This window comes from Ciconia boyciana, chromosome 5 (genome assembly GCF_034638445.1).
Source record: "Ciconia boyciana chromosome 5, ASM3463844v1, whole genome shotgun sequence".
Taxonomy (NCBI): Eukaryota; Metazoa; Chordata; class Aves; order Ciconiiformes; family Ciconiidae; genus Ciconia; species Ciconia boyciana.
Genome location: NC_132938.1, coordinates 64800257 through 64819540, shown reverse-complemented (window position 1 = coordinate 64819540; position 19284 = coordinate 64800257). Strand labels below are relative to the sequence as shown.

The window sequence follows — 19284 nt, the reverse complement described above, 5'->3', positions numbered from 1 at the left end:
GCAAAAAAGGCATTAAGTTCCTTAGGCTTTTCCTCATCCTTTGTCACTATGTTTCCCCCCTGCATCCAATAAAGGATGGAGATTCTCCTTAGCCCTCCTTTTGTTGTGAATGTATTTATAGAAACATCTTTTATTGTCTTCTATGGCAGTAGCCAGATTAATTTCTAGTTGGGCTTTGGTTCTTCTAATGTTCTCCCTGCATAAGCTCACGACATCCTTGTAGTCCTCCTGAGTTGCCTGCCCCTTCTTCCAAAGGTCATCAACTCCCTGTTTTTTCCTGAGTTCCAGTCAAAGCTCTCTGTTCAGCCCAGCCGGTCTCCTTCCCCCCTGGCTTGTCTTTCGGCACATGGGGACAGCCTGCTCCTGTGCCTTTAAGATTTCCTTCTTGAAGAATGTCCATCCTTCCTGGAATCCTTTGCCCTTCAGGACTGCCTTCCAAAGGACTCTGCCAACCAGGCTTCTGAACAGGCCAAAGTCTGCCCTCTGGAAGTCCAAGGTGGCAGTTCTGCTCACCCCCCTCCTTGCTTTTCCAGGAACTGAAAACTCCACCATTTCATGATCGCTATGCCCAAGACGGCCTCCAACTGCCACATCACCCACAAGTCCTTCTCTGTTCACAAACAACAAGTCCAGTGGGGTGCCTTCCCTAGTTGGCTCACTCACCCACTGTGTCATTAGTATGCTTGTATGTCCGTGTTTATCACTTATCTTGCCGTGTTGAAAGCATGTACCATCAATTGTTACCTGATTACAAACTGTGAAGCCAGACTTCAATGAAAGTGCTCAAAACTTTCCCCTACCCTCACCTCTGGTGAGGCAAGAGGAGTAACAGTACCTCCACTCGCCCAGGCAAGGGGTTTGCTGGATGTTTGGTCTATACGGAGGGGTGGGGTGTGACGGTTCACTCAACTCCTGCTTAGATTTTGGCTAACCCAGCTCATGCCAAGGCCTGATATATGCTGGGAGCTGTGCTATTAGGTCAACACGAGGGCACCACATAGGCAGGACAGGTGGCAAGAAAGAGCTAAAGGGCCGTTATGCAGCCATTATCACCTGCAAATTGCTGTCTCCAGCAGCCATTATCTTTTGTCTGGCAGTTTCCTCAGGATCCACTAACTTATGGAAATGGTATAGACCAAACCTCCAAGCTGGAAGGTATAAAACATCAGCTTACCCCTTTTGAAGCAGATCCAACAGCAGCTGGACTGCTGACGCTTTTGTGCTTTCCGGTGTGATACAGGCGATGCCCGCACTGTGACGGGGGAGGAAGGATGAGCAATCTCACCGTCAGCTAGGTAACTAATTCTTTTGTTTTGCTCATAGGTGCACGATATTAAGAGTTACAGGTTGTAAGTTATGAAACCTTATGACTTGAATGGTGAATAAGTGAATTCACGTGATAGACTGGTCTGGTTAAAAGGGGATTGAGCCCCTGTTTGTCATGTTTGTTTGTCGTATTTCTTAATGAGCTCATGAAATAAAGTTTAAATCACAGAATACCTTGTCCTGTAAATTTGAGAAATCCAAACGGAGCGTGACGGGGGTGGGGAGTGGGAGAGAGAGGCTAGAGAAGAAAGGAGAGGAGGGTGCCAGGATGGAAAATTGCCCTTGACACGGGCTGCAGGTAGGTTGCAGGCCTGACTGAGGCAGTGGTGCTCCAAGAGTCAGTCCATCCCTGGGCATACTGGTTAGGAGCTGGCGCTTCTCAGGGCTTACTATGTCCTCCTTCCCTTTCAGCAGCTTGCGGAGAAGAAATAAGAAGCATGGTATGGAACCGCAAGGCAAGAGTGAGCACAAAGAGGAGTGGTGCCCTGAAGAGGGGGATGAGAAAGGCACTCTGGGCAAAGGGACCTCCCTGTCACCAGAGCTGTGGTCTCGCAAGAGCATCGCTGGCACCTTCGGTGTCCTGGCTGGCTTTGCGCTGGGTGACCTTCCTGTAAACAGGGCTCGGGTCTTTGCTTTTGTTGGCCTTTTGCCGTGTTGCTCCTTCGGCTGCCTGGAGTGAGTGACAACCCTCTAAGGAGGGTCCCCAGTGTCACTCTCTCTGCACCCAAGGGGGAAATGGAGCTGTCTAGACACCAAGCCCACCTTGTTGTAGTCTAACAGTGTAATCTAACAGGAGCTGGTGGAAGGCCAAAGCTTACGTAAAGCTGATAAGGGGGATTCAGGCTGGAAAGTGGAACAATGAGCAATCGTTGGACCTTTAGAGTGTCGCAGCCGGTTTCTGCTAGAGTGAGATACACAGTCTTGCCCTCTTAGGAAGCCAGGCAAGTGCAGAGCCCCATTGTCTGTGCGGCAGTGAATGCAGTTCCAAGGGACAGAGAGGACCTGCAAGAGCTTTCAGTCCTGACACCTTTCGTGTGGGAGCAGTCGTTGGACTTTTCGAAGTGAGGAGTTGGAATCTGCGACAGTGAGATACAGAGTGTTGCACCCTTACGGAGGTAAGCAATTGCAGACCCCCAGTGTCAATGAGGCAGTGAATGCAGTTTTGAGGGACAGTGAGGACTTGCTTACGGAGGTAAGCAAGTGCAGAGCCACAATATTGCCTGATAAACAACTGCAGAGGCCCAATGTTGTGCAGAGCCCAAATGTTGCCATATATCAATGACGATACGCAGATACAAGCAGATCTAAATGCACTCGGGGAGAAAGCACGAATATTCCAGGAAGTATCTTCAGATGATACTTCACTGGGTCTTTGAGATTTATGGGATAAATTGTTTTAAATTTTTTAAATAAAAAAAAAAATTTTTAAAATCTGTTTTAAATCAAAAATTGATACCTGTGAGTAAAGACTTTGTGACTGTAGTGGGAGCTACTGGCCAACAGGAAAAGGCATTCTTTCTAAACCCCCTCAATTTTAAAGCTTTACACGCTGTGGTGGCCAATCCTTATACTTTACTTACTAAATTACGAAACAATCAAGTATGGTTTACAGTATTAGATTTGAAAGATGCATTCTTCTGCTTGCCTCTGGCCGAGGAGAGCCAAAACCTGTTTGCAATTTGAATGGGAAAGTCCTGCTACTGGTAGGAAAACCCAACTTACCTGGACAGTGTTACCCCGAGGTTTTAAGAACAGTGCAACCATCTTTGGGAATCAATTAGCACAAGAACTTGAGACATGGGATCCTCCCACCAGAGACGGAACTCTTCTACAGTATGTGGATGACTTATTAATAGCAACCGAAACAAAGTCTGATTGTATTCAATGGACTATTAATTTGTTGAACTTTTTGGGCCTGAATGGGTATCGAGTCTCTCAACAGAAAGCTCGGATGGTGCGACAGCAAGTAACTTACTTGGATATGAGCTATCTGGAGGACAACGAGAATTAGGAACGGAACGAAAAGCAGCCATCTGCAGAACCCCCCTCCCTCAAACGGTAAAGGAACACAGGACCTTCTTGGGAATGGCAGGTTGGTGTCGATTATGGAATAATAGTAAAGCCTTTGTATGAACTTTTGCAAAACAATCCCACTCAATTGGTTTGGTCCAGAGAAGCTCAAAACACGTTCAAAACACTTAAAAAGGAACTGATGAAGGCCCCGGCCCTGGGCCTGCCTGACGTTACTAAACCCTTCTGGCTGCTTTCCCATGAAAAACAAGGTATAGCTCTGGGAGTCCTAGCTCAACGACTGGGGCTCTACAAAAGAGCTGTGGCCTACTTTTCTAAGCAGCTTGCTGAAGTAAGCAAAGGGTAGCCAGGGTGCCTACGAGCTGTGGCGGCTGTAGTACTAAACATCCAAGAGGCCCGGAAATTTACTTTAGGCCAAAAAAACTACAGTGCTGGTTTCACACAACAGTATCAGCTGTACTAGAACAAAAAGGAAATCATTGGCTTTCTCCCTCCTGATACAGTCATCCCGACTATCGAGTCCTGATTTCGGCTTTTCATGGCAACAATGACTTAACTGATCTCTGAGGAATTAATCTATTTTCTTTTCTGAAGATTTGTAATTGATGCATGGTGTTGCAGATGGAGTGAGAGTGCACTTCACTCATAGGAGAGAAGTAAAAATATACTTTGTTGATACAGAACAGGGAGTTAACAAAGTTCAGTGCGACAGTGTTTTAACAAGATTCAATGGCAAGGTACACTTGATTATTTACTGCATAGAGGACAGGGTCAGACAGGACTGTCAGGGAGACCCGCCCATTGAGTCATGAGGTTCGGAAAAGGATCCCCTTGCTTTCTAAACTCCTTCTCAGAGGGGAGTCTAGGTGCAGCTAGATCCAATCCTAGTCCCAGACTTGGTCAACACTTTATGTTTAAAGGATTATGTATGTGCAATCCTTTATATCACTTAGCTAAGATTTCAAAGTTTAGCATGCTAACAGTCACTTACCAAGGATCTGTTGCGGCAAGGTATCTCTCAGCCTCGAGGAGTAACCTTGAGAGGCGTCCTTACTCAAGGGGAGATCCTGCCATGCAGCCCACTGCCCTGCAGGAGAGCTCAAAGGGCTCTTGGGCTGCTCACTATTTATGGGGGTAAGATGATTGACCCATAGTCATATTTGCATGCCGACCACAGATTTTTGTTTCTTAGGTGGGCACATTGCACAATAGCCCTTGGCTGTTGTGTTGTTATCTGTCTCCCGAATCCACTTTGAGTCAGATGCAGCAGCCATCATGACCAGATGCATCCATTACGACTATCACTGGTAGTTATCACCCGAGCAGGGTTGCAGAAGATAAAGGTCGGGGCGGGGGAAGCACACCGTCACACATAGCTAGAAAAGACTCATCAAATTCAGCATTTCAATTACCGAAAGAGATTGTTGCTCTGGTGGAGTTTTGTTAAAGGTCTGGGAAACACCACCTAAACATGTGGCTCCTGTTTAAACTGGTAATATGTAAACTATTTCTGTTAGGAAGATGCTGTCTCTGTGTATACCTGAGAAGACAGCAAGAAACCCTTTGTCTGTTTTAAATATATTACTTCATGCTTGCTGAGTTATCACATACTAGATTGTACCTTTTGAACACTGAGGGGACACACTAGCCATACTCTCTTTCTATGCTGTCTTCTCTTGCTCACAGAACAGTGTGCCTCTTACTTGATACACTTTGTTAATATAGAATGCTATCATCACTTCAAATGAGGCAATCTGAGCTCATTCCAAATATGTCATGTCAGAGACTGCAAATTTCTGTATCTTCTGGTTCCCTTCAGGGGATGTTGCAAAAATAGTGCTAAAAGTGTAGTCTAACAGGAGCTGGTGGAAGGCCAGGGTTTATGTAAAGCTGATAAGGGGGATTCAGGCTGGAAAGCAGAACATCTGAACAAGAATTACTGTCCTTGGGAGAAAAGCACATCCCGGAGAAATATGTAAGCTAATTTAAATGTTTTGGGAACCATCTGAAACAACTAGTAGAAGTGTGATAAGAAGCACCCTCGCACAAACTATCCTCATTATAATACTAAAAGTCACACCCCTCGAGCTGGAGACCCCGGCCCAAGCAGAGACCCCTCACCTTTGAGCGTGCACAGAATATTAAAGTAGCACTGTAGCTTTAATCTGAAATAAGAGAAATGTAGACCAATAGAAAACTGCTTTGTGTAATTACTTAGGCATATACATAACTAAACTGTATAAATACTGTACCTGTATGACCACCGAACTGTGTGCTAGCTTTGTGGAGCTACCACCTAGCACCCATCTCTGCGCAGACATGAAATAAAAATACCTCTGCCCTGTGTGTATATTGGTGTCTCACACACCAGGTAAACAACCTCACACTTGTGGGACAACAGTTTTGGCGACCCAGGTGGGACTGAGCTGACAGCCTTGCCGCATCTGGACAGGGAGAAGAGACCTGAGTGGACTCCAGCGCACACCGACCTGTTGATCCTTCAGCTCCTCTCCTGCAGTCGGGCTGTAAGCGACACAATGGTGCACCGCTACTGAAAAGAGGTATTTTGGGGGGATATGAGAAAAGGGGGGTAAGGGCAAGATCTCTCAGGAAGCAGGCACCATCTGTTCTGTTCTGGGCTCTGCATAAGATGCATCAGGGAAGATAAGTGGCAGTAGCATCGATCTGTTTGTTTCTACACGCTGTTTTGTTCTGATTAACGAAGGGAGATGTCCCTTGTTCTGCTTTGTGTAGAAACGCCGAGTTTTTCGGTACCGATATGGGTGCTGCTGCTTCCCAGGAGGCACTCCTTTGCTCTCCTCTAGGATGCATCCTGAAGAATGGGAATAAATTTGGGGGGGATCCCATGACTAAAAATAAGCTAAAATGATATTGTAATCAATGGTGGCCACAATATCAATTGGAAGATGGTGAAAAATGGCCTGAGAATGGATCCTTGAAATATAACGCTATATTGCAATTAATGTTGTTTTGTTGGAGATATTGCAATTAATGTTGTTTTGTCGGAGAACTGAAAAATGGGATGAAATACCTTATGTGGATATGTTTTTTCCGTTCAGAAATGATTGGGATATTAGGAAGAAATGTGGTTTACTGGATTCTAAACATCAGATTGGAATATATGCGTTAAAAGAGAAAAAAGGAAAATCTTGTTGTATTCAATTGGAACAATCCAGAAGGAATGTATAGTACTGTTAAAACTGTAATGATGACTCATAATCCAAACAGGGGAGATGTACAGGCTCTCCTAGAATATTTGTTTACCACTGAGGAGAGGAGAATGATTTTAGAGAAGGCTCCAGAGGGACTGATCTCACAACGGGGGAGCGTGCCTGATACCAATATGTACCTCCCAAAAGAGGATCCAGAGTGGGATCCAAACACAAGTGAGGGATTACAGAGGGTGAAGGAATATCAAAAGTTAATTTTGTATGGGATTCAACATGGAGTGCAAAAACCTAAGAATTTCTCTAAACTACATGAAGTAAGGCAGGGGGATAAGGAAACCCCGTCAGCCTTCTATGAGAGACTGTGTGAAGTAGCTCAAAAATGGACGGATCTGCATCCGGAAGATGATAGCAATTCAAAGTTATTTAACATGCTGTTTATTGGTCAAGCAGCAGCAGATATAAGAAAGAAATTACAAAAGGTAGAGGGTGCGGATGGAATGACAATCTCACAGTTACTGTCCATTGCATATAAGGTGTATAAAGTTTCCCCAGCCGATCCTCTGGTTCCAGTCAAGCTGGGGAATGAAATAATAGATTTTTTTAATTGATAGTGGAGCCACACATTCTGTAGTAACTAGTTGTAGGGGACCCTTAAGCAGAACTAAAAGAAGCGTTGTTGGTGCAACAGGGAAAAAGACTTTAAGGCCGTTTTTACAACCTATGGAACGTTCAATTGGAAATACTAAATGAACTAATGAATTCCTTTCTATGCCAGAATGCCCCTTACCATTGCTTGGACAGGATTTACTTTGTAAACTGAATGCACAACTAACTTTTTCGGAAGACTCTGTTCAGTTGCATATTCCTCCAGAGAGTGCCTGGAAAGCCCAGATATGTTTGTTAACCGACAAAGATCCTAATGAAGAAATGAATATTCCAGAGGAAGTACTGAATGCAGTCATACCTCTAGTATGGGCATCAAAGATACCTGGATGAGTGAAGAATGCAACCCCCGTAAAGATTGAACTGAAACCAGGAGCTCAACCAGTTAAGAAGGAAACAATACTCCATTAAGCTGGAGGCCAAAAAGGCTAAGAACCTATAATAAGCTCTTTTTTAAACCATGGATTGTTACAGGAGTGTCAATCGGAATTTAATACTCCCATCCAACCTGTAAAGAAGCCCCATTCTTCTGAATATAGACTGGTACAGGACTTAGGAGAAATTAATGCAAGGATAGTAGATGTCCACCCTGTGGTTCCAAACCCATATACCCTCCTTACTACAATGCCTAACAGTAACACTTATTTCAGAGTATTAGATCTAAAGGATGCTTTCTTCTGTATAGCTGTGGATGAGCAGAGCCAGACCATCTTCGCCTTTGAATGGGAGAATCCAGCTACAGGACGAAAGACACAACTCTGCTGGACTGTCCTTCCCCAGAGATTCAAAAACAGCCCTGCCTTGTTTGGTAAGGTACTAGCCAAAGAATTGGAACTATGGCAAAATGATCACGATGCTGTAACGTTGTTGCCATATGTGATGATTTGCTAATTGGTTCAGACAGTTATGAGGCATGTCTGGAAGCCACCATCAGTTTGCTTAACTTTCTGGGCTTGGCAGGGTATCGGGTTTCTAAGAAAAAGGCTCAGATTGGGAAAAAAAAGGTCCAATATATGGGGTTTGATATCACCAAAGGACAGAGAGAATTAAGTATGGAAAGAAAAGAGGCAATTTGTAGAATTGTTGTACCCACATCAAAGAAGCATTTAAGAGGATTTCTGGGAATGTCCAGATGGTGTCGCTTATGGCTTCCCAAGTTTGGACTAATTGCCAAACCAATGCATGCTGCTGTGAAAGGACCTGAGGGAGTTGTCAAATGGACACCTGAATGTAGGAAGAGTTTTGATGAAATTAAAAGAAACTCATGGAGGCTCCTGCTTTGGGACTCCGGAATTTGAGGAAACCCTTCCAATTATATGTACATGAATGACAGCAAGTGGCATTAGGAGTTTAGACACAAAAACTGGGGAGCTGGAAAAGACTGGTGGGATATTTTTCAAAGCAATTAGATGAGGTCAGTAAAGGCTGGCCCGCTTGTTTGAGGGCAGTAGCAGCGACTGCGACTTTGATTGAAGAGTCTCGGAAACTGACGTTAGGCCAACCAGTTACTGTATTTGTACCTCATGCTGTGTCTTCTGTCCTTGAAAACAAAGGGCATCATTGGATCTCCCCAAGCAGGTTAGCTAAATATCAAGTGGTGCTGCTGGAACACAATGATGTTGTAATCTCCTGACCTCTGCTCTTAACCCTGCAACTTTGCTCCCAGTTTCCGAATCCGGTGAATTGCATCATGACTGCTTAACCACCATCGAGCAAGTGTATTCCAGTAGCCCCGTCCTGCAAGACAAACCCCTACCAAATGCAGAATTGGAGGTATTTACTGATGGAAGCAGCTTTATTTTGGAAGGAAGATGAAAAGCTGGATAACACATACTCAGGCCTTAGAAGCTAAATCTTTGTGTAGTAATACATCTGCCCAAAAGACAGAATTGGTTGCGCTAACATGAGCTTTGCAGCTTAGTCAGGTAAAGGGTCAATATATACACAGATTCTAAGTGTAGTGCATGCACATGAGGCAATTTGGAAAGAAAGAGGAGTATTAAGTTCACATGGGACTCCAATCAAATATGGAACAGAAATAATGAAGCTCTTACCGGCAGTCCTTCAACCGAAGAAGGTTGCTGTAATGCATTGTGAAGTGCATCAGAAGGGAAACAATAAAATCACAAAGGGAAATCGGAAAGCAGACCAGTTAGCAAAAGAAGCAGCATTACAGAAATCAAAATTTGAAGGAGCTTTAATTCCAGTACCCCATTTGGAATTACCACCCCCACAATATACTGAGAAGGAAAATCAATTGGCAGAGCAATTAGATTGTTCCAAAAATGATCAGGCTTGGTGGTTGACATCACTGAAGCTATTATTAATTTCTGAAAAGATGATGGAAATTCTACTCAAGAAACTGCACCAAGAAACGCACTTGGGAGCAGATGCATTAGTACTAATTGCCAAAAGATGCACCATTGGGCCAAGAATGCAAAGCCTTGCAGATATGATAGTTAAAAAATGCACTATCTGTTGCACCAATAACCCAAAAATTGCCAAGAAGATCATGGGAGGAATCATAAAACAAGGACTAACTCCTGGGGAATACTGGCAAATAGATTTTACAGAATTGCCAAGGTGTAATCTGTATAAAGATTTATTGGTAATGGTAGACACCTTTTCTGGTTGGCCCGAAGCTTTCCCTTGTTGCACTAACAAGGCTAGGGAAATGATTAAAATTTTATTGAAAGAAATTGTCCCCACATTCGGTGTTCCAGAAGGTATACCCTCCAATAACAGACCCCACTTTATTGCAGAAATAGTGCAGGGAGTTTCTAGATTTCTAGACATTAAATGGGATTTGCATACCCCTTGGAGGCCACAGTCCAGTGGCAAAGTAGAAAGAATGAATCAAAAGGCAGATTTCTAAAGTGTGTCAGGAAACTCGGATGAAATGGGTAGATATTCTACCCATGGCATTAATGAGAGTACGAGTTACACCCAGAGTTAGGGAAGGTGTTAGTCGATTTGAGATCCTGTATGGGAAACCATATCCAATCAATCGTTTAACCATGAAGGGAGACCAAATGCATATAAAGGCACAGGCTGTAATTAAAGAGTATTTGATTTCTCTCTTGCAGAATTTATCCTCCCTGCATAGTTACCTCAACCAGAAGACTCCCATTCCCTTGGACACCCCGATACACCTATTCCAACCAGGAGACTCGGTCTACGTACAAACTGGGAAAGACGAGCCCCTGAAAGAAAAGTGGAAAGGACCTTATACAGTGCTATTATAAACTTATACAGCGGTAAAGGTGAATGGGATTGACTCTTGGATTCATTGTACTGGAGTAAAGAAGGCACCAGACCAGGACAAGTGGACCTCTATGCCAACTGGAGAACTGAAACTCCGACTAACCGGGGACTGTCGATGAATTGTTATCAAGGTTTTTCTTTTAGAAAACTACTATTGAAATTACTCCTAGGACCAGCCACAGCTTTCAGTGCTGGCTCCTTTCATGTGGGAGCAATTGCTGGACGTTTCAAATTTCACAACTGGGCTCTGAGAGACTGAGATACACAGTGTTGCACCGTTACGAAGCTAGGCAATAGCAGAGCCCGAGTGTCTGTGCAGCAGTGAATGCAGTTCCAAGGGACAGTGAGGACCAGCTACAGCCTTAAGTGCTGGCACCTTTCGTGTGGGCACAATCACTGGACATTTTGAATTTCACAGCTGTGCTCTGCGAGAGTGATATACAGAGTGTTGCCCCCTTACGAACCAAAGCTTTTGCAGAGCCCGAGTGTCTGTGCAGCAATGAATGCAGTTCCAAGGGATACTGAGGACCAGCCACAGCTTTCAGTGCTGGCACCTTTCGTGTGGGAGGAATCGCTGGTCATGTTGAATTTCGGAGCTGGGCTCTGGCAAGAGTGAAATAGAGATTTTTGGACCTTTAGGAGGTTAGTCAAGTGCAGAGCCCGAGTGTCTATGCGGCAGTGAATGCAGTTCCAAGGGACAGTGAAGATCAGTAACAGCTTTCAGGCCTCGTGCCTTTTGTGCGGGATCAATCACTTGACATTTTGAATTTTGGAGCTTGGCTATGGCAAGACTGAGATAGAGAGTGTTGGACTCAGGAAGCTTGGCAAGTGCAGAGCTCCAATCAATGTTTGTGTGGCAGTGAATGCAGTTCCAAGGGACAGTGAGGACCAGCAATGGCTTTCAGTCCTGGCACCTTTCATGTGGGAGCCATCACTGGACGTTTTGAATTTTCAGAGCTGGGCTCTGAAACGGGGGCAAGACAGCAAACCACATCCTGGGGTGCATCAAACAGTGTAACAAGCCAGTCAAATGAGGTGATCATTCTGCTGTATTCAGCATTGGTGCAGTGTCACCTTGAGTAGTGTGTGCAGTTCTGGGCCACACAATTTAAGAAGGATGTTAAGGTACCTGAATGCTTCTAGAGGAGGGCAACAAAGCTGGTGGAAGGGTTGGAAGATATGTCTGATGAGGAGCAGCTAAGGACTTTGGGTTTGTCTAGTTTGGAGAGAAGGAGGCTGAGGGGTGACCTCATTGCTCTCTACAGCTTCCTGAGGAGGGGATATGGAGGGAGGTGCATATCTCTTCTTCCTGGTGTCCAGTGATAGGACGCACAGGAATGGTTCAAAGCTGCGCCAGGGGAGGTTTAGACTGGACATTACGAAGCATTTTTTTACTGAGAGGGTGATCAAACACTGGAACAGGCTTCCTAGAGAGGTGGTCAATGCCCCATCTCTGTCAGTGTTTAAGAGATATTTGGACAATGCCCTTAATAATATGCTTTAACTTTTGGTCAGCCCTGAAGTGGTCAGGCAGTTGGATTAGATGATCATTGTAGGTCCCTTCCAAATGCAATATTCTATTCTATTCTATTCTATTCTATCTCTGCTTTGTGGATAAAACCAAGCTTTCCTCTGCTGTACTGGATGTTCCTGAGAGCTGCTTTTAGCTTGTACCTCTGGCCACCTTAGTTGTGTCAAAGCCCTTGCTATAGGAGAGGAAAACTACAGAGACCTGCTAGAAACATAGGCATTACTGAATACTGAAAATGCTGTTGTTTTGCACATAATGCTGGAAGGTGACCTTTTAGTTCCCTTTTGTCATTCCCATCAGTGTTTTAGGAAAAGATCACATAATTTCAGTATCCTGTCCTGTAGAAATAGAAATTAAAAAGTTCCTGCACGTGAGCTCAAGTAGTCACAGGATGCCTGTCCCAAACAATTACCTGGGGATGAAAAACAGAAATTTTCTTTTTTGGAGGAACAAAGTTCTCTTGTTTTCAAGAATTTGGAGTGTACTGATTCACTAGAGCAAATTGTGAGAGAATAAATTCAAACACCTTGTGCAGTTTGGATAAAAGTGGGTATTTTTCACTTACAGTACCCTTATTTTTCTAAACCATGTTTTAGGTATCATACCAGGGTTTTTGTAGAAAATATAGATCTAGTTTGGTGACACAGACAATTTACAACAATATGACCTGCACGGTGTCAGTTTGAGCATAAGCATAAGAAGGTGTTCAGCAGCAACCAGCAAATTTCCCTGTTCAACTAAATTGCTTTTTAGTGATCTGCTTTGAATTCCATCTGAAGGCCAACTGATTGCCTGGCTTTCTGTATTGTTCCATGCAGCATTCCCTAGGGAGGGCAAGAATATACAATGTGAATATCTCCTGCGGTTATGTCATATCATATGATCTATCATGTATCATATATATCATGTAGCATATCATAGCATTTGGGCTAATTGTAAGCTTGGAAGGACTGCTATTCCAGTCTTTGTGGAAAATTAGTGCAATATTTTGGCTTATGTTCATGGCACCAGCAACTTGTTCCAGAAGAGGAGAAGAGGCAGTGGGTGTTATGGTAAAACCTGCAGAAATACATATGTGCCGTTCATACATTTTCTAATACAGGTGGGGTTTGACATACCTCCTCCAAGAGAAGTCAGTGCTCATGAATGGAGTGAAACTTGATGCAAGCCCAGCTGCCACAATGTGAATGCATGGTGTGTATGTGATAGACTATGTGCTGAGAACTTCACAGGCAAATAGGAAGGTGCTCTTCTTTCCCCCAGAAAATTTGCAACCCAGCTCCTACACAAAACATCATGAGAAAAGGAAGCGTGGGAGCTCAGCGTAACTGGATTACAAGAGAAATGCTTCCTGCACTTGGTCTCGTCCATGATGAAGCGGGAGTGGGTCATGCAGAAGCACTAAGCTAGCCAGCCTGCAGTGACCTCTCCCCTCTGGGTGGAAAGAGGGTGAGGGGTCCGTGAGCCCCAGCCAGGTGGTTACTGCAGCATGTTCTACCTAATGATGCACCTTGCATTCTGTTTCCTTCTCAGCGCTTGTCGTGGCTTCATTCAGCTGAAGCCAAAGGTGCTAAACCCTTGGCTGAATGTCAGCGGCCTGGTGGCGTTATACTTGGCCTCTTTTGGGGTGACCCTACTCGGCAACTTTCAGGTACTGCACTCCAGGCTTGGACCGCTGTGTCTGTGCTGTGAGGTTCCTGCTTTTCTAGCAGATCTGCTTAGATCTTTGAACTACCTGTGATGTGAGCTCAGGAAATAATGTGTCTGGCTGTGCCCCAGCCGTCCTTGTACCTGCTCTGCCACCCCTATCTGTTGCTTACGTCGCTCCAGTGACATGCTGAGATGAAGGGCCACAATTGTTTTTCCTGTATTCCCAGCAGGATTTGCACCTGCATGCTTACACTTAAACTGCCGAGAGCCAGAGCAGGGAACCTATTGAATTTCTTGAGCCCTGGGGGTTGGCACAGATTGTCCTGGGTAAAAGGATTGAGCTGGAAGTTTACGTATGCATCTGTGTGAACAGATGCACAGCTACCCATACAGATTTAGCAGACAGTTCAGTGTCCTTCATTTAAAACATGTTATTTAAATCTACCTCCTGCTTGTCCTCAAACTGGCCACGAGAGGAACACAACAAAGGAGTGGTACGACTTCTCCTAATGTGACGGGTGCCTGCCTCCGATTCTCGATCTGTTCTGCAACATTATACAAACAAGCAAACAAGCTGTCAGTGCCACAGCATCACTCTATAGGGTTGGGTGTCCGCTGTGATCACGAGTGTGTCTGTTAGATCTGCAGTGAAAATCAAGGCATTAGAGTCAGTGGCACCTGGGTTTCCCCATTCCTTTGCTGTCTCTGATGCTCTGCCTCTCACTGGGGTGTAAGTAATGACCCCCAATAATGGCAGGAACTGACAAAGGCCAGTGTAGGCTGTCTTCTTTCCTGGCTTTGCAGCCAGGGAGCTGTTTTTCCTGCCAAACAGAAAAGGTACTTGTTTTGTGAAGGGCGAATAACCTGTTTGGGTTGTGGAGCAATTGCAGGAACTTTGCATCCTTTACAGTCTTCTTTTTTTTTTTTTAATGAAGTGTGAGATAATTTGGCTGTTTTGGACCTGGTGTTCCTAACTCCACAGCACAAGCAAAAAACCTGGAGTCTTGTTTTTTCACGAGAGCTTCCCAGCTAGGAACTATGAGGCTTTTGTAACACCCTTGTCTAGGTGTGATAAGAGTATTTCTAGTACAGAGCAGGCACTAGGAAGCAGTTTCAACTTCTCCTTCCTTTTTCCGCTCATCAGAGCACATGATTGTTATTTAAAAGTGGATACTTTGAATCATGCCTGGTTCATAAATTCTGAACTAATTATCCACTCCTTGTTAGTTGCCTGTATCCTTGCTTAGATCTTTTGCCAAACCATAAAAGCATGTGGTAATGAAACCTTAGTCCATGCCTGACTGCTAAGCTGAATGTGGCATTAAATCATATTTCTGGAAAATTACAGATTGGGTGTGTTAGAGGGACGATGGCTGTGACTCCCTTGCAGTGCAGGCTACCTTGGGAAAGGCAGCTCAATCCCATTTTTGCCTGTACTATGATTTGGACCTACCCTTGAAAAAAACCTCCAGGTTTTTTTTCTCTCCTCTCTCAAGGAGATGGGAGAGACCAGTGGAGGCACAGTAACTAGACTGTTATCTTGTAGATTGCACCTTGTTTGATGGGAATTTGTTAAATCACCAAACAGGTATCAAGGCTGCAGGGAGGTATTACAGACTGCTGGTTTCTTTTCTAAAAAAGCCTCAGAGGCAGAGGGAAAAGGGAAATTGTTTGGCTTACATATTGTCCATGCTGGGCTTTCTGAATGGATTTGCAGCCTCAGGGATCTCTTTGCAGATTCTTGCTCATTGGACCTGGCTGTCCTTTCGCCTTGCAATATTGCACAGTCACTGAGCCCCGTGAGATGCAGGAGCCCAAGGAACAGAGGAGTACTTGCACTCCAGAGAGGTTGGATTCATATTGCCTCAGACCCTGGTGGTCGAGGATGGGCAGGAGAGGGAACAGGCAGTCAAGCTTTTTGGTGGGAGAAACTTGCCAAACCAGGAGCATGTGTCTGTGTTTTGGGTTGTGCTAGCTCAACAGAGGTGTCGGGGCTCTGGCTACCCTCTGCCCCAGGCAGCACTGCTCAATGCAGCTGGCACTGAAGGTTGCACAGTTTGCTTGCATTGCAGGGAGCTGTACAAGACCCCAGCGGGTTGTTCTTGCCTGCCCTGGCCATCACATTGGGCCAGGGAAGGATTTATTTCTGAGCTCTGCATTGGTGAGTTTTGTCAGGGAGCTGTGAAGGCATTCCTCAAGCAACTGCATTTTCCACTGTGCTCGGGCTTTGGGCAGAAGATCTGCTTGACTGTGACAGCTGTCGACTCATCTTGGTTATGTTACACCTTACATCTCTGCCAGAAGAAATGATACAGCATCTTTGTCTCACACCCCAGTGCTTCCCACTCTCCTCTATCCCATCCCAGCAGCAGTCCAAAGTAGCTAGCAGATAATTCCTGTTGTGTCCAAACAATCACCATTTTGTTTGTTCCTAGCTTTCCAACAATGAGGAGATCCACAATGTGGGCACATCACTGACCAAGGCTTTGGGACCTTGGCGTGCTGGATCCAGTCTGCCCTCACCCTCAAGATCAGCCTGAAGAACGAGGGACAGAAAGTTGGGACTCCACGAGTCACCCTGTCAGCCAGCATCACCCTCTGCATGGTGCTCTGTATCCTTTTGTCCCACTCCCTGGGAAGCCAGGTATCATATGTGTCTGACACTCTCTGCAGCAGGGAACATTGGCTCTTCTCATATCCATCCTAGGATCTCAAAACATTTAGGAATGCTACTCAGCTTGTCTTCATGGCATGATCCTATGATTGGCTCATTTTGCTACTTGTGTTTTACCAGGATGCACTGCTTCACAGATGGGCTCACTTCCTTCATAAATGTTTCTAAAACTTCTCAGTGATATCCAAAGTGGTTACAATATTGAATAGTATCTATGTGATTTAAATGGCACCACTGCTTACCTACACAGTAGCATTTAAGGTTATGCAAAATATTGAGATAAAAATTCTCATGAGAACAAAGAAACAAGGGAAGAAATCAGGTTTCTGAAGATGAGATGACTTTGATGTGTTCGTTGGAATGCCCCAGGGTGCTACATCCAGCTCTGCCTTTTAAGACGGTTATCACAGTCAAGAGCTGCTGGGTCATGTGGACTTCAGGTTAAGACTAGGTGCTTTACAAATGGGATTTGGACTGTGGGGTCTGTGGTCACTCAGACTGGAGGTACATGTGGCTTCCTCTCCACCTTGTGCCTATCAGCCCCACTCCAGCCCTTCTGTTCACACTAGCGCTCATGTGCCCTGGGTGTTTGTTTAGGGTGGATCCATTCACTGCATAGTTGCATCAATGTTAGTGCTGGGATAAGCAAGAGGGCAGAAATAAATGGTGAGGAATAAACTGATCCCCCTCTTCAGGGAACAGCCTGTTCTTAATTCTTTAGTCACTTGGCTGGTTTTGAACATTTCAGCCACTGTCCAGAGGAACAGCAGATTGGTGTGAAGATGTACCATCAGTCGCCTATTAAGCTTCCTTGATAAAATTTGTAGCTGAGCATCATGCTTTGGTGTAACGTGGGATTTTTGCCTGGTTCTTTTGGTGCTCCCCTCCTCCCCTTGCTCCAAGCCCATAGCTCCCCCAGGGTGTGTCTGGGGTAGAGCTGCATGCAAGGAGCTGGGCCAGGCTCTTGCTGCGCTGCCATCTTCGGAGGTTTCTGCCAGGCTGGGAACAGGAGCAGCCAGGTAAGCCAGGGCGTAGCTGCTCCTGTATGGACATGCTGGGTGCTCCCAGCCCAGCCCTCCCCAGTCGGCTGCTTGGCCCTGAAGGCCTTGGGCCCTCTGTGGAGGGGAGCAGGCTGAGGCAGGAGGCATTCCCCCCCACACCCCCCACTGGCTTTGCAAGGGCTTGGGGCTGGCTCCCCATTCCATGCAGCTTGTGCATAACCCTTGCACTACAAGGAAAGTAGAAGATCCTTAAAGCCAGACACAGAATGCTGTTTGCTGAAATGAAGCTTTGGTTGCTTACACTAAGCCCAAGATGAAAAGCCTCTGATAACCTGCTTTGTGCAGTTAAAGCATGGGAGAGGGTGCTTGTTTGTTTGTTTTACCTGTGAAGATGTGTGATCCTGCATTCTTGGAGTGCAGAGGAAATCCTGAGAGACAGGAGAGCCAGTAGGTTTAGAGGAGACGTGCATTGGGCTAGGGCAGGTCCCCAGCTCAGGAAGGTGTCCTCTGCTTTAGGGGAGCTGAGAACTGCTTTTATGGAATACTCCAACACAACCCAAGGCACAGCAGTGAGACCATGATGCTAGGCAATATGCGGTCCAAGCACATGGGTACATGAGCCTGGAGGAGTTTCTTGCTCTGACAGTGTTCTTTTGCCTTTCAGTATAACATGCCATACTGTGTAGACTGATGCTTCTGGATTTCATAGAAAGGGATGATTTTGCAGGTGATCCAAAGAGAATGAAAGATTGCAGTGTAGGCTGAAAGGCGTTCCCATTGCCTGCGGTGCAGAGATCTGATCCAGTTCCCACTGGGAGGCTCCTGGCAGGTAGGGGCCCACAGCCAGATCCCCAGTTTGCTGTGGATGTTCAAGCAAGTTATTGACTTCTCTGTGCCTAAGTCTTTCCCTCTGTAAATGTTTATCAGCCTGAATTGGGATCAGGAAGCCCTGGTCCGTACAGGAGAGCTGCTGTGCTCTATGGGCATTGTTGGACACCTGACATCCCTTCCATCTCTGGCACCACATTCACACTCTCCTGATGATGGCTGGCTGGGTTGACTGTCATCCAGGTGACTTTGATGGTTAAGATTTTATCGTCTACCATGTTGGCTTTCTCTTATCCTGGTCAGTGTCTCTGCTCCCACTAGTTCTCCTTGACTTTCCTCTTCCAGATTTCATCCTCATGGCGCAGGGCATCCACATGCATGCTTCCAGGATCCAGTGGGGCCTGGTACTTTGCTTCCTGTGCTACTTCGGCACCTTTGCAGTGGAGTTCGGGCACTACAGATTTGAGATTGTTTGCTCTGAGTACCAGGAAAACTTTCTGAGCTTTTCCGAAAGCTTATCGGAAGCCTCCGAGTACCAGACAGATCAGGTGTAGCCTGTCCTCTGGCAGGGGGGGAGGGGGGCAAGTGTGGTCTCATGGGTTAAACATGACCTCATTTACACTTTTTTGATGAGTTTGTTTTCACGTGCAATCATGATCGTATCACCAAAGGACTCTGAAGGCGGCTGTCTCATTAAGAGCAAAACAAAAATAGCTGTCTGCCAGAAGAGGATTGGATCCTTCTCAGTGGCAGCATGAGAGAGCACAAGCTGTTTAGTTTAGACTCTTTCTGAGTGGCTCCGTCACACTCCTGTTGTTCAAAACATTCAACAGCCAGTCCTTGCGATGCCCCTCTGAGACGGGCACTCCTCAGCCTGTTCTGCAGAGGAGGAGATGAAGGAAATGGACTTCTCCAGGCACCAGGAGTCTTCAGGAGTCGCCAGTTCCCAAGTCACCAGACTGCATCTTTCATGTGTTTCTTGCGTTGTTTTCTTTGCTGCCAACTGGTGTAACTTGGGTGAGAAAGAGCGGCTGTTTCTTCCAGACCTGCAATTGGGCAGTGGAAGACCCCAACTGACTGGCTTTTATGGCGAGCAGGCAGACATTTCTTCCAGCCTGGAAAGCA

At 45.6% G+C, this 19284-nt stretch overlaps 1 protein-coding gene and 1 long non-coding RNA gene across 3 annotated transcripts; both read left to right on the top strand.

Annotated features, from left to right (window-relative positions):
* Nucleotides 1-2002: 2002 nt before the first annotated feature.
* LOC140651950 (uncharacterized) lies at nucleotides 2003-10585 on the top strand. 2 transcript variants are annotated; one of them, XR_012042601.1, is made up of 3 exons: nucleotides 2003-3418; nucleotides 5810-5918; nucleotides 10298-10585. It is a non-coding gene; the product is annotated as an uncharacterized lncRNA (long non-coding RNA). The 2 variants fall into 2 exon arrangements; XR_012042602.1 differs by having other exon boundaries at nucleotides 5729-5918.
* A 2790-nt stretch (nucleotides 10586-13375) lies between these two features.
* On the top strand, nucleotides 13376-18713 carry TMEM150C (transmembrane protein 150C). Its single transcript, XM_072863405.1, is given in 5 exon segments — nucleotides 13376-13389; nucleotides 13540-13657; nucleotides 16092-16134; nucleotides 16137-16268; nucleotides 18505-18713. Coding segments are annotated over 5 exon segments (516 nt in total).
* Nucleotides 18714-19284: the final 571 nt, after the last annotated feature.